This window comes from Dasypus novemcinctus, chromosome 17 (genome assembly GCF_030445035.2).
Source record: "Dasypus novemcinctus isolate mDasNov1 chromosome 17, mDasNov1.1.hap2, whole genome shotgun sequence".
Lineage (NCBI taxonomy): Eukaryota > Metazoa > Chordata > Mammalia > Cingulata > Dasypodidae > Dasypus > Dasypus novemcinctus.
The window spans coordinates 50,345,625-50,359,286 of NC_080689.1; the positions used below are offsets into that span (position 1 = coordinate 50,345,625).

The 13,662-nt window shown below is 35.5% G+C and overlaps 1 protein-coding gene across 4 annotated transcripts in view; it reads right to left on the bottom strand.

The window, feature by feature from the left end:
- The window catches only part of USP34 (ubiquitin specific peptidase 34), a 285,574-nt gene that overhangs the window by 72,451 nt on the left and 199,461 nt on the right, over window positions 1–13,662 (bottom strand). For all 4 annotated transcript variants that reach the window (XM_058278638.2, XM_058278637.1, XM_058278635.1 and 1 more), the window contains 7 exons: window positions 13,442–13,594; window positions 12,081–12,185; window positions 10,532–10,587; window positions 10,311–10,431; window positions 3,366–3,549; window positions 2,761–2,921; window positions 38–103 (listed from right to left, as the gene is read on the bottom strand). In XM_058278638.2, the coding sequence (XP_058134621.1) occupies window positions 38–103; window positions 2,761–2,921; window positions 3,366–3,549; window positions 10,311–10,431; window positions 10,532–10,587; window positions 12,081–12,185; window positions 13,442–13,594 (846 nt within the window). The remainder of the gene's footprint in view (window positions 1–37; window positions 104–2,760; window positions 2,922–3,365; window positions 3,550–10,310; window positions 10,432–10,531; window positions 10,588–12,080; window positions 12,186–13,441; window positions 13,595–13,662) is intronic.

Here is a 13,662-nt window from a genome sequence, read left to right on the forward strand (position 1 = left end):
TATCTAATTAGTTTTCCATACATAATTTTAAACATACCATTAAATATGTGAACATTTTCTGAAGTTCAAGAAGTGTGGTCTTGTGCTTCATATCTTCTGAATACTGGAAATCAGGAAAAACATTAAATCATACTGACAGTAGCAAATTAGACATTTTAGCACAGAAATGACCAAAATATGTGTAATACTGTATCTGTTTTCATTCTTCTAGCAACACGCAGGAGAAACACGGACACATTCTATTCTTTCTTTAGATAGTAGAGCATTAAAAAATTGGAATATGTTTTTCATTATATAAACATATCTGTCATTATGTCAGGAAACAGATGGATTGTTGAAAGCAAACACTTAGGTGTACAACCCTGTATTCCCCCCCCCCCAAGTAAATCCACAGAAATAAAATATACATTTGAGATATTAATAAATATTTCAGAACCATATTCCTATCGTTACATTTTCTAAAACACCAGACCATGAACATGGAAGAGGAAAACTGGCCAAGGTTTTCTAAGACCTTTCCTAATATTCAAACACCAATAACTGAGATTTAGGATCTGGCTATACTCACCTAGAGACCTAGTGCTGAACACCAGCCTTACAGGAGACCCCCTATTTATGCTAGGCTCTTACTAGATGTATGCTCTTATTTCAGTGGTAAAATAAATCCATGAAGTAAGCATTATCCCTGCTACAAATTACTACTTGTTAGGAAGTTGTTTTTGTTTTTTGTTTTTAAAAGATTTATTTATTTATTTCTCCTCCACCCCCACTGTCGCTCTCTGTGTCCATTTGCTCTGTGTTTTTCTGTGTCTGCTTTTATTCTCATTGGGCGGCTCCAAGAACTGATCCTGGGACCTTCCAGAGTGGGAGAAAGGCGATTACTCTCTTGTGTCACCTCAGCTCCCAGTTCTGCTGGGTCTTTTTTTTTTTTTTTTTTTAAGATTTATTTATTTATTTAACTCCCCCCTCCCCCGGTTGTCTGTTCTCTGTGTCTATTTGCTGCGTCTTGTTTCTTTGTCGCTTCTGTTGTCGTGGGCGGTCCGGGAAGTGTGGGCAGCGCCATTCCTGGGCAGGCTGCACTTTCTTTCGCGCTGGGCAGCTGTCCTTACGGGGCGCAGCACTCCTTGCTGGGTCTTCTTATTTTCTTTCCTCTGTTGTCTCTTGTGGTGTCATCTTGTTGCGCCAGCTCTCTGCATCAGCTGGCACTCCTGTGCAGGTGGCATTCCCACCCAGGGCAGCACTCCCATGCAGTGCAGCGCTCCTGCACAGGGCCGCATTCCCGCATGGGCCAGCTTGCCCTTACCAGGAGGCCCTGGGCACTGAGCCCTGGACCTCCTATATAGTAGACGGGAGCCCAATTGGTTAAGGCTCACCGTTCCCTTGTTAGGAAGTTTTAAGAAACTCTGCTATCCTCGTGGAATATTAAGCCTCACATATGAACATATGAGTAGAGTACACTGTAGTTATGTCTGCCAATTTTGTTGCTATGGTAGATAATTTAGGGAGTGCAAGTAATATGGCTCTTCTGCCTAGGAGCTTATAATCAAAACTGGGAACATAAGAGCTAACATAGAGATCTGTTCAAGACAGCAAAAATAGCTACAGAATACTCCTGGCATATGGTAGGCTTAATATTCCATGAGACTTTGAGAATATTCATGAAAAATAATATTTTCCAACACAGAACTGATAGATTCAAATTATTAATTCAGAATACAAAAACACAGTACTTTCTTCATGTTTTCCTGTAAACCTACAACTTCTCATATATATATATATAGTTAGAAAAAAAGAATACTTGGAATTACAGTTTCATTATTAGAGAATAAAGCATTAATTGCCTAAAGAAGAGAAGTTAAAATTAAGCAAAATCAATGACATTTTACTTAAAGGAAGACTGAAATATTGAACAAGTGAGCAAAAATAACATGAAGCAAAGTTTATCCAACTCCAAACAAAGTCTACAATCTTATTTACTTTGTGATAAATATAAAGAAACATGCTCAGTGATTCTGGTAATATTTCCCTACTTTTTTTTAGGCACTGCTTATTTTTCTACATAATCTGTACTTATTTTTATTGAAAATACAAGAGACCTCTAAGTGTGTATATTCAACAACTGTGCTTTCCTTTGGGAAATAAATTATACTAGAGCAGTACGTGTTAAAGTTATATAATCAAATTTTATCATTTTCTATTCATACTGTTCTCAAATACTTTATGAAATAATCAAGATTAATTTTTTAAAAATAATTTGGGTTTTACAGTTTTTATGTTTTTTTTTTTTTTTAAAGTTCTGGGGCCAGGGACTGAACCTGGGGCCTCGTACCTTCTATGTGGGAAGCCGGTGTTCAACCAGTGAGCTATACTGGCTTTCCCAAGTCGGTTTTTTCATTTGTTTTTGTTTTTAGGAGGTACTGGGGATCAAATCTGGGGCCTTATACATGGGAAGCAGGTGCTCAACCACTTGAGCTACATCTGTTTCCCCACAGCTTTTTTTTTTTTTTTTTTTTTTTTTTTAGGTCCTGGGTCCAGGGACTGAACCTAGGACCTCCCAAGTGGGAAGCTGGCACTTAATAACTGAGACAAATTGGCTCCCAAATTGGTTTGTTTGTTTGCTTGTTGTTTTTTGTTCTTGTTTCTAGGAGGCACTGGGAACCAAACCTGGGACCTCCCATGTGGCAAGCAGGTGCTGAATCACTTAAAAGCCACATCTGCTCCCTCCCCTACAGTTTTAATTTTTAAAGTGAGGAAAACTACCTTAGCAGTGAAGACAGCCTGTCTTGCCTCAGGTATCATATAAAGTTGCTGAATAGTGGAAGCCAAGTAACAAGTGGCTCCAAGATTAGTCAGGCCAACAAATCTACACTCAGCGCGGACATCCTCATGAGGCCAGTAGTCCCATTTATAAGGTGCGTGAGCTGCTGAAAAAAAGAGGGAGGAAAAGACACCCCCAATCCAAAGAAACTATTAAATATATTTTGCATTTATCAATGGACAATACCTTTCTTAGTTATCTACTCAATATACATAAAAACATTTCATGATAATTTTTAATATTATGTAAGAATACATACTAAAACTAAATTGTTCCCTAAATATTCAAATGACTGTCAAAACTTGATTTTATTTGGCATTTAATTATATATCAAAGAATGCCCAAGTATTTCAAATACATATAAAAGGTACTTCCCACCTTTTTAAATAAACCAATGATCAGTTCTTAACTTCAATAACATCTTAGCAACAATATACTTTATAATGTTGAAGCGTGTGAAAATGAGTATTTTCTTTAATCAGTGCCCTCCAAAATCCCATTTCTTTGTACAAAATTATAAAGAATAAAGAAAAAGAAGCATGCTTACATTGCATATGTTGTGCCATAACCCAGTTGTGGATTAGCCTATAGTTCTCAACAGATCCCTTTACCATCTCGACTAATAAATCATAAGCAGCAGCTCTTGAAGAATGTGATTTGCACTTCGGTTGCTGTCGGTCTTTTAAACTAGGCAACAAAAACAGCAGATTGAAGATATCTCTCAAAAACTCCTGGGGGGTGGGGAGGAAAGAGACCAAGAATGTTACCTAAACTTGGATACTAATTATATCCCAAATACAATAAATAGCTTATTTAGAGAGTAAGCTGGATTCTATAACAACCAATCTACAACTTACTAAAAGAATGTTTAAAAATTTAAAGCAGTAACAAATACCATCATCTGAAAGTCTTCACAATCTTCATTTCTCTAAGGGAAAATGGAGTGGGAGGAGATCTTTTTTGTCTTTTCCCACCTCCATATCCTTACAGATTCTGCATCCACAATGTTATTTTCTACTCCATAAAGTAACCAAAATTTTTGTTAAGGCCTCATTACTCCCTACTGTCAACAAAGCCTAACTGGTACCTCTGTATTTAAGTTTCTCCTTATTTCACTCTAATAAACAGCAGTAGCAGCTGCAACTTTACTCATACTGAGCACTTACTAAGGGCCAGGAAGTGTTAAAGGCCCCAAAAGAAAAAATCAGGAAGGTTAAAAAACTTGTCCAGAATCATACAACCAGCAGCTGCCAACCAGAGCCAGGATTTAAGACACCAAGCTCTTTAGCTATATACTAGTGAAGTTCAAATTGAGGTACAAAGTTTACAATTGAGACTTTAATTGTAGGCCTCCCCATTCTAGATGTACTTTTTCCTAAATTTGATCTGCCTAAGAAAATGGTTTCTGGGTCACCTTTCCCACTTGCTCTTTCTTAACTGGTCCTTTGCAATTTCACAGGAAAAAAAAAAGTTACCTCCCTTCCTCACCCCAAATAATACTATGATATGTTGATCTAGGGTATAAAACCTCTTGAGATACTGTGAAGAACAGACAACATAGCAGGATTGAGACTATCCTTAGAAAGGCCTGCTTGCAAAGTTGGCTCTTGCCTGTCATCAGAGCTCCTGGCTGGTAAACTATTCCATACAGTGGTATAAAGCTTTCCTTAAATGATGAGAGCTCACAGTGCCTGTTTCTACAAACAATTTGGTTTATGCTCAACTCCTGCTTTCCTCTGGGATTCTGTAATTTCACTAACTATGGTGAGTTAGGAAGACACAATGTGCCTATATGACTGACCCCTATAAAAACCCTGAACCCCTATACTCAAGAGAGCTTCCTTGATAGGCAACACTTCTCACGTGCTGCTGCCACACTCACTGCTAGGGGAATTAAGTGTATCCCATGAAACTTTTGGGAGAAGATTCTTGGAAGCATGCACCTGGTTTCCTCTATATCGTAGCCCACGCGCTTTTCTATTTGTTGATTTTGCTTCAATTTTTATGCTATAATAAATCTTAGCAGAGAATATAACTATATGTGTAGCCTGGTGATTTCTGGAGGTGTTTTTGGGAACCCTTGACATAGGTACCAAAATAAAGGTCAATTTTCCATTAAAAACCTCAAATCTTATATCCACTATTGTCAAAGAAAGCATAATACATAGCTTCTGACATTGTAGAAGAACAAAGAATTTGGTTAATAAAAATGGAAAGTGAATAGGGCCTTATATCATTCACGTGAAAAACTGTTAAGACTGTATCTTACCTATCTTAAAATTCAGAGATGAAATGATTGCATGTAGAAAATAACACATTTACTTGAAATGGAAAATAAAGTCAAACTAAAAAAGAAAGTCTGAATTGGCTAATAACTAGCCTAACATTGATGAACTATATTTCCCCATTTAGAAGCATGAAATGAAAAAGCTCAATTATTCTCATTCCAAGACTGTGATAAAAATACAAAAGCCTGAGATGATAATCAATTAATCCTCATGAATAAATATACAACTAGATGGTCAATTCTTAAGAAATCAGGTCTGAACTTTAATCATCCATCTGTTCAGCAAATACTTGTTAAGATACTAGGGAAGGTACCAGAAATAAGAATGGTGATTGTATTTTTAAAGGTGGAAAAAAAGAAAAGGAAGAGGTTGAAGAGACGTACATGGAGTAAGAAATTGAGGAGACAGAGATCAGATGTCTGCAAAGCCAAAAATATTTACTATATCACCTTTGCTGAAAGTTTGCTGACCCCTGCACTGACATAAATTCTAAATGAACTTTTAAAAATCCTCAATAAAGTAAAATCAAAGAAGTATTTTTAACGCCTTAGAGATAATGAATACTTTGATTAATATTCCATAAAAATGTCAACACCACCACTTAGATATCTAATTGACATTTCAAATTTAACATGTCCAAAATACAACTCCTGATTTTGACTCTCATCACTCTCCTAATTTACTCTATCCTGAACTTTCCTTTCACTTCCTTAGTAAATGGAATTATCATCCACTTAGTTGCTCAGGCTTAAAACCTAGGTATCACTCTTGATTAATCTCTCACTTGCAAGCCACAATCAAATTCAAATATAAGTTATATGGGCTCAATCTTCAATAAAGATACCAAATCTAACCACTTTGCCCCATATAGCATGAGTTCACATTGATACAAGTAAATGAATACATTAATGTGGGAGAAGAGACAAATACCCCATACAGAAGAAGTCCAAATAATTTATGTAGATATCTAAATTAGTGCTTTGGTAAACCAAACACAAATGGAAAACTGAAGCCAATACTGAAAATAAAATGCAAGACACCTAGAAAAAAAATACTACAAAGAATAAGTGAACTTAAGATGACTGGCAACAACACTCAAAAATCCTTCTAATATATAAAACGGTGGTTAGAAAACAATTAGAGAAAAGATCTAACTTATGATATTATCAAAAAATGATAAAATTCCTAGGAATAAATTTAAGAAATGTTTAAAATTTAAATTGTTTACAAAGAAAACTTAAAATTGAAGAACACAAAAGACATCCTTGTGGAAATAAGGCATAGTCTCTTATTCCCATAAAATTCAATATTAAAGATATCAATTCTCCCACATCAATCTATAAATTTAACAATCCAATAAAAAACAACATGATAAAGAATTAGACAAGCTAGCTCTAAAGTTTATGTGGAAAAATAAACTGCCAGGAAATATCTGAAAAGGAATAATAATATCTGTAAGATAATAACAATTGTGAATCAACATCAATTAAAGTATGACAATGGTGTATGAATAGACCAATCAATGGAAAGATGCATAATGTCCTGAAAGAAATCAAACTACATATGGCAGTTTGAAATATAATAAAGGAGGCATTTCTGATCAGTTGATAAAAAATAAATTAACCAAATGAATGGCTATGTAAAAAAAAATTATCTCCTTATTTCATTCTTTTCACTTAAGTTCTTTATTATCAAACGTAAAGGCAAAAAATTAAATTATGGAAGTGTGAGAGGAAAATAAAGTTTATAAAGTATAACATAAAACCCAGAAGCTGTGAAAGATGTGTAAATCTGACTACATGGAAATGAAAAAAGAATTTTTCTGCTTTAAAATAAAGTAGCAAAACAAAAGCAAAAACTAAGGTCGAAAGATAAACAGAGGGGGGACTTCTGAGAAAATGGGAGACCAGAAAGACACGGGACTCTTTCTCCTCTCCCAGAAAAATAGCTAAAGGACAGGCAGAAATGACCTGGAATAAAATGTTCTGGGGTTTAGGGCAATAAGGAAATGGTGGACACTTCTGAGAAGAGAAAGGCACAAAAGAAAGAATGACAGCAAAACTGTTGAATTAAAGCTGCAGCTGTAGCTGCAGCCCCTCACCTTATAAACAATTTTGAATTCTCTGGCTTCAGGCCAGTAGCTACAGACAAAGTGACAACAAGGATCCACCTCCCCAGGAAACGGGACAGGAACACAGTCTTTCGGGAGAGGATGATTCAGCTTTTGGTCAACAAATTTGGTTTGCTCTGTCCCAGGAGCCCTTCCAGGTGTGTGTGTGGGTGGGCGGGGAGAGGGGCAGAGCCACTGTTTGTTTGCCTTGGAAGCCAGCACAGGACTTAAGAGAGCTGATCCTTTCAATCACCCTCACTACTGACTAGGACTGGTTGTTGAGGATGCAAAGGGAAGTGGAATTATTTCCTACTCAGGGAAAGAGAGGGGCTGCCAGCAAAAGTTGGAGAACCACCTCTGAAAAACTCTGAACCAGGAGGCTCTCGGCCTTAAGGCAGGATCCTCTATCATACTAAGTCCATGTTGCAGTGAACACACTCCAAACAGGCTTTGAATTGGGATACTTGCCAAAGAATGCCATCTGCTGGCTGGCTAAGGAAGTGCATGTGAGGGAATTATTTAAAGTAATTGAGAGGCTTTTTCCAGTCTTTACAACTTCCCTCCCAAAGGCTCATGGAAGTGGAGCTGCAACTCATTACTGTGTCCAGGGCCCAGTAACGAGCAACTAACAGGAAAATCCTAAGGACCCAGAAAAGGATGAACCAAGAATCAAAGAAAAGCTGTTTAACATTCAGCCTATCGCCATGAAATCCCTACAAAAGAGAGAAACTGAACATCAATGACCATCATAATCAGATGCCTAGACGAGCAAAAAAATTACAAGCCATATTAAGAAAATGGAAGAAATGGCCCAAGAAAAGGAATATATCAAAAACCAAAATAAGACACAGAATTTGAGACAAATAATCAATGAAATTCATACAAATTTCCAGAATCAAATCAATGAGTTGAAAGACAATATGGCTAAAGAGAGGACATCAAGAGGACACTGGGCAAACACAATGAAGAATTTGAAAACCTGAATAGAAAAATAACAAATCTCATGGGAACAAAAGATATTACAGGTGAGATAAAAAATACATTAGCGGGTGAAAAATAAATAAAAGACAAAAATAGAAACAAAAACAAAATACATTAGAGGCTAGCGGATATAGTTCAAGTGGTTGACCACCTGCTTCCCCAGTAACTCCAAAAAACAAAACAAACAAAAAACCAACTCTCATTGGGGAGTGGCTATAGCTCGAGTGACTGAGCACCTGCTTCCCATGTATGAGGTCCTGGATTCAATCCCTGGTACCTTCTAAACACACACACACACACACACACACACACACACACACACACGAGACATACAATAGCAGACTTGAAATGAAAGAAGAAAAAAAAAGTAATAAAGTAATACAAAACACAGAACAGAAAGAGAAAAGAATGAAATTGATCAGAGGCTCAGGGAGTTGAATAGTAACATGAAAAGTAACAATATATGTATCATGGAAGCTCCAGGAAGAGAAGAGAAGAGAAAAGGGGCAGAAAGAGTATTTGAGGAAATAATGGCTGAAAATTTCCCAAATTTCATGAAAGAACTGAATTTACATGTCCAAGAAGCACAGCATACTCCAGTCAGAATAAATGCAAACAGACTTACTCCAAGGCACATACTACCAGGAATGACAAATGTCAAAGACAAAGAGAAAATTCTGAGAGTAGCAAGGTCGAAGCAAGCCAACACATACAGGGGACACCCAAAAAGACCTGGTGTGGATTTCTCATTAGAAACCATGGAGGTAAGGGGACTTGGCCCAGTGGATAGAGCGCCCATCTACCACATAGGAGGTCCGCGGTTCAAACCCCGGGCTTCCATGACAAATGTGGAGCTGGCCCATGCGCAGCACTGATGCACGCAAGGAGTGCTGTGCCACGCTGGGGTGTCCCCTGCATAGAGGAGCCCCACGTGCAAGGAGTGTGCCCTGTGAGGAGAGCCGCCCAGCGTGAAAGAAAGTGCAGCCTGCCCAGGAATGGTGCCGCCCACATGGAGAGCTGACACAGCAAGATGACGCAACAAAAAGAGACACAGATTCCCATGCCGCTGACAACAACAGAAGCGGACAAAGAAGACACAGCAAATAGACACAGAGAACAGACAACCGGGGAGGGGGGTGGGAGGGGAATGGGAGGGAAATAAATAAATAAATAAATCTTTTAAAAATAAATAAATAAAAAGAAGCCATGGAGGTGAGAAGACAGTGGTATGATAATCCTCCAAAAGCAAAACTAACTTTATAGATAAAAACAATGACACAAATGTCAATATCAAGGTAAATAACAATCTAAAGTAATAGATATTTATTGGTATAGGGTAAATAAGGTATTTCAAATATTCAGATAATTTTATGTCAAATGGGCCTTTAAAACTACATTAAAATGAAGTAGATGTGACTCAAGCAATTAGCTCCTCACTACCACATAAGAGGTCTTTGTTCGGTTTGCACTGACTACTACAGAAGACGAATAAGACAGCGAGCTGATGCGATGGGCTGGTGTAGCAAGCTGATGCAACAAGATGACGCAACAAGAGACTCATGGAAGAAAACATAATGAGAGACACAACAAAGCAGGGAGCAGAGTTGGCTCAAGTGATTAGGCGCCTCCTTCCCACATGGGAGGTCCCAGGGTTGGTTCTCTGGGCCTCCTAAAAAATAAGATCAGCACACAACAGACAGACAGAGCAAGTGTAAAAACAATGGGGGTGGGGTGGGGAGAAATAAAATAAATCTTTAAAACAAAACTAAACACATTAAAAATTTTAAAAAAATATGAAACCAATAGGTACTTTATGATGACTACTAATTCCATTGCATAAATTAAGATATTAATTTTAAGTATTTAATCCTATAGAAACAGCACCATAAAAGTTACATTTCTGTATACAAAGTAATTAAATCTTTTTTTTGCATTCTAAAAATAAACACAAATTTATATTTCCAAAGATTTATTCAAAGTTCAGTTTTTCTGCAATAAAGTTCTCAAGCTTTATTTGTAAGTGTAAGAAAAGTTAACATATCCACATACCACACAAAACCAAAAAGAAGATACAATTGTATTTCATATAGATGTGGGTATTTTTAATATCTACCTGTCCTTCTCTTGAAAATTTAAAGGGTGGTTTGTGTTTAATAACACTTGTTGCAAGCCTAAGGAGTCCTGTAAGTCCATCATCTTCTATATTACCATCTTGATGATCAAGGATCTCTCTGCTACAAAATAGCAAAAACAAAAGCAAAACAAAATAGTTCACATAATTACGTCCTTTATCTCTGCTCAACAATATAACTGTCAATTTCACATCAAATTTACCTTCGAATGCAATCAGCCAAATGTCTTGCCAACGCATCTAAGTCAAGGAGCGTTGTCTTAACACAAAAGAGAAAATACAAAATTCAAATAAAGACCTTTACGTTTAGTAGTTTTTCTTTAATGACAAGCAACAAACATATCCTCTTTTAGTAGGTAATAAGAATTTGGTTCTCATAAACTCATTAATATACTAAGTAAGTTATAAACTTAATACAGCTACTCTTTACTTATTAATGACTTCAATTAATAAACTAAAGTTTTAAACATCATTGAGATTCTTACAAGGAAAAAAATCAATGGAAATTAGTATCAATGAGTTTTACTGAGAAGACACTAAGGTTGTTTTTGTTTTCATTTTCTTCTTTAACAACTTTGAGATGTAATTCACATACTGTATAATTCACTAATTAAGGCAGTTTTTAATATCACCACTAAACTAAGCTTTAAAAATAAAATTAACTCTAAAGTTAAACAATTTCAGAAAGATTTAAATTCTCATTACAATCCAGTAATCTAAAAGAACTCTCAAAGAAACAGATCTATAAGAAGCAAAGTTTGTTTAGCAAACAAGAAAGAACAGATTCCTTCATTTTAGCTTAAATGGGCAAACTTGGTTTTTAAAAAAAATTCTATTTTATCTGGCATCAATATTTTAATTAAATTTAAATGTGTTCAATAAAAGTTTTTACCATGATATCCCAAATGAAAAGTAGAGTATTTTAAGAACTCAGGTATAAGCTATTACTTAAAGGTAGAAAATACAAACACTAAAGGCAGTTTAAATGTAAAGTATATATATTACACTTTCATTGAAATACATGAAAAAAGTAACAGAAAATGTTTTCTGAATATTTAAATACAAATAATTTTCATGTGTCTTATTTCTTCTGAGATCATGCAGATGCATTTTAACCTCCTAAATTTAAGGAGGAGGAGTAACAGAAGTCTTTAATATGTGGCAAGTTTGTCTCTGAAATCTACCTGTTTTAAATATTTCTCTTTGTTTGGATGGAAATATCATTTTGGTCTAAAATAAGAAATAAGTAGATAAGCAAAAACTAGAAGTGTTTCTTCAGTTTAAAAATATTCTATTTGAATTTCAATTTTATTTTACATATTCAGAACACCAAATCCACGTACTATTACAGATAATAATACATACAGAAAGTATATTTAAATTTAAATTCTAATTTAAAATCTAAATTTTACTCTAATTTGAAATGTCAATTTCACTTTCCAAATAAGACTTTGCATCCACAAATTTTACTCAGAAGATACAAGAAATCACTTATACCAGATGATGATGACATTTCAACTAAGGTCAAAGTCACAATAAGAAAGGAATTATATAGAGCAGGAGAGAGAGACACATTTTTCTATTATAAAGAGAAAAAAATTAAGATAGTGCCAACTAACAGATTGATAAAAGTGCCCCACAGAAGGACATATTCAGTTATAAACATAAGTATGGGGGGAAATCACGTAAATTTTATAACATATACATAATTTATCTCTATTAACAAATTAATGTATAATTTTCTGAACATACCTGACTAGCATCTTTTATATGTATGTTGTCAACTAATTTGCATAACAACCAAAAATACTCTTTGCATCCAGGTTTTAACATTGGTTCTTCCTCATAATCATCTATCTATTAAAAAAAAATTTCATTTGTGAAAACATTTTTAAAAATGGAAATAACTTAAAATTACAATACATTTAAGAAACTAGACCTTTAAAATTAAATCCCTATACAAATGAAAAAGAATTCAAAATTTAACAAAAAAATGTGAACATTCCTAGTTTCTGAAAAATTAGAGTAACTATGTACATAAGTGGGCTGATATGAGAACTCTTAGAAAAACATATCTAAATTGCTTATAACCTACTTAGGAAAGATATAGCTAACAAATAATGCTTGTGGGATGATATGAATTAAGAATGCAATAAAAATGTGGAAACAGGAATGGATATAGCTTTCAAGCAGTTGACCATCCTCCTCCCACATGGGAGGTACTGGGTTCAACTTCCAGTGCCTCCTAAAGAAGATAAAACAAACCACAGCAGACATCAAGCAAAAACAAATAGCATACAATGATCAAAAACAACAAGCAGGGCATGGATGTGACTCAAGAAGCTGAGTGCCCGCCTCCCACATGGGAGGTCCTGGGTTCAGTTCCTGATGCCTCCTAAACAAAACAAAACAAAATACAACGAGGAGACAGACAATGAGCAGATGAGAGTCATCTTCAGGGGGCGGGGAGTGAAATGCGGAAATAAAAGAAACCTACATGAGTGTACGTAATTCTACCCACATGCAATGGTTTATTATAGTTTTGATATTTGAAAATCAAGATGACACACATTTCTTACATAGTAGATGGAAGATAGTTAAGTATGGGGGAAAATGATGTAAATTTTATAACATCACATTACTGGTTGAACACAAATGATTAAAGTCTCTGGATTTATTATGTGGTAGAAGGCTTTTACAAAACCTAGTATATATACTGGGGCAGGGCAGAAAATTGAAAATTTAGAATATCATTAAGATTTTAAAAACCACTGTGTGACTGAGAAGAGATCTACATTTACAATGTTTCTGTCATTCACCTCATTAACACTAAGCCCAGAACCCAGTAAAAATAAATGCTATTTATGAGACTGAATATCCATCAGAGATCCCACAGATTAAATCAAAGCACATAGATTCTTGTTCATCTGTACCATGGACATAAAGTCTCACAATGCTGTCACTTTAGAAACTATGAAACTATTTTCCTCTTAATAAACACTATATACAGTAAAAAAAATGCTCACAAATCACTGCCATGATAGAGTACTATGATAAATAAGGCAAAGGAAATTAGAGAAACAGATACCATCCCTGAGCACAGTGAATCTTACCCTGATAGGTTTGAGCGCCTGAGCATCAGGAAGAAATTTCAATAATGTTGAGGCAGCCAATAGCAGAAAAGATCGATTGATTGAGTCTCCGCCATCCAGCCCTGACAGAGATAACTTATAGAGGCCACTGCAGGATTCATGACGAACAGCAGTCTATACAAAAAAGCAAGTTCCAAAGGCAATCTAAGTTTGTATAAAAAGTTAATCCACATGTTTATGTG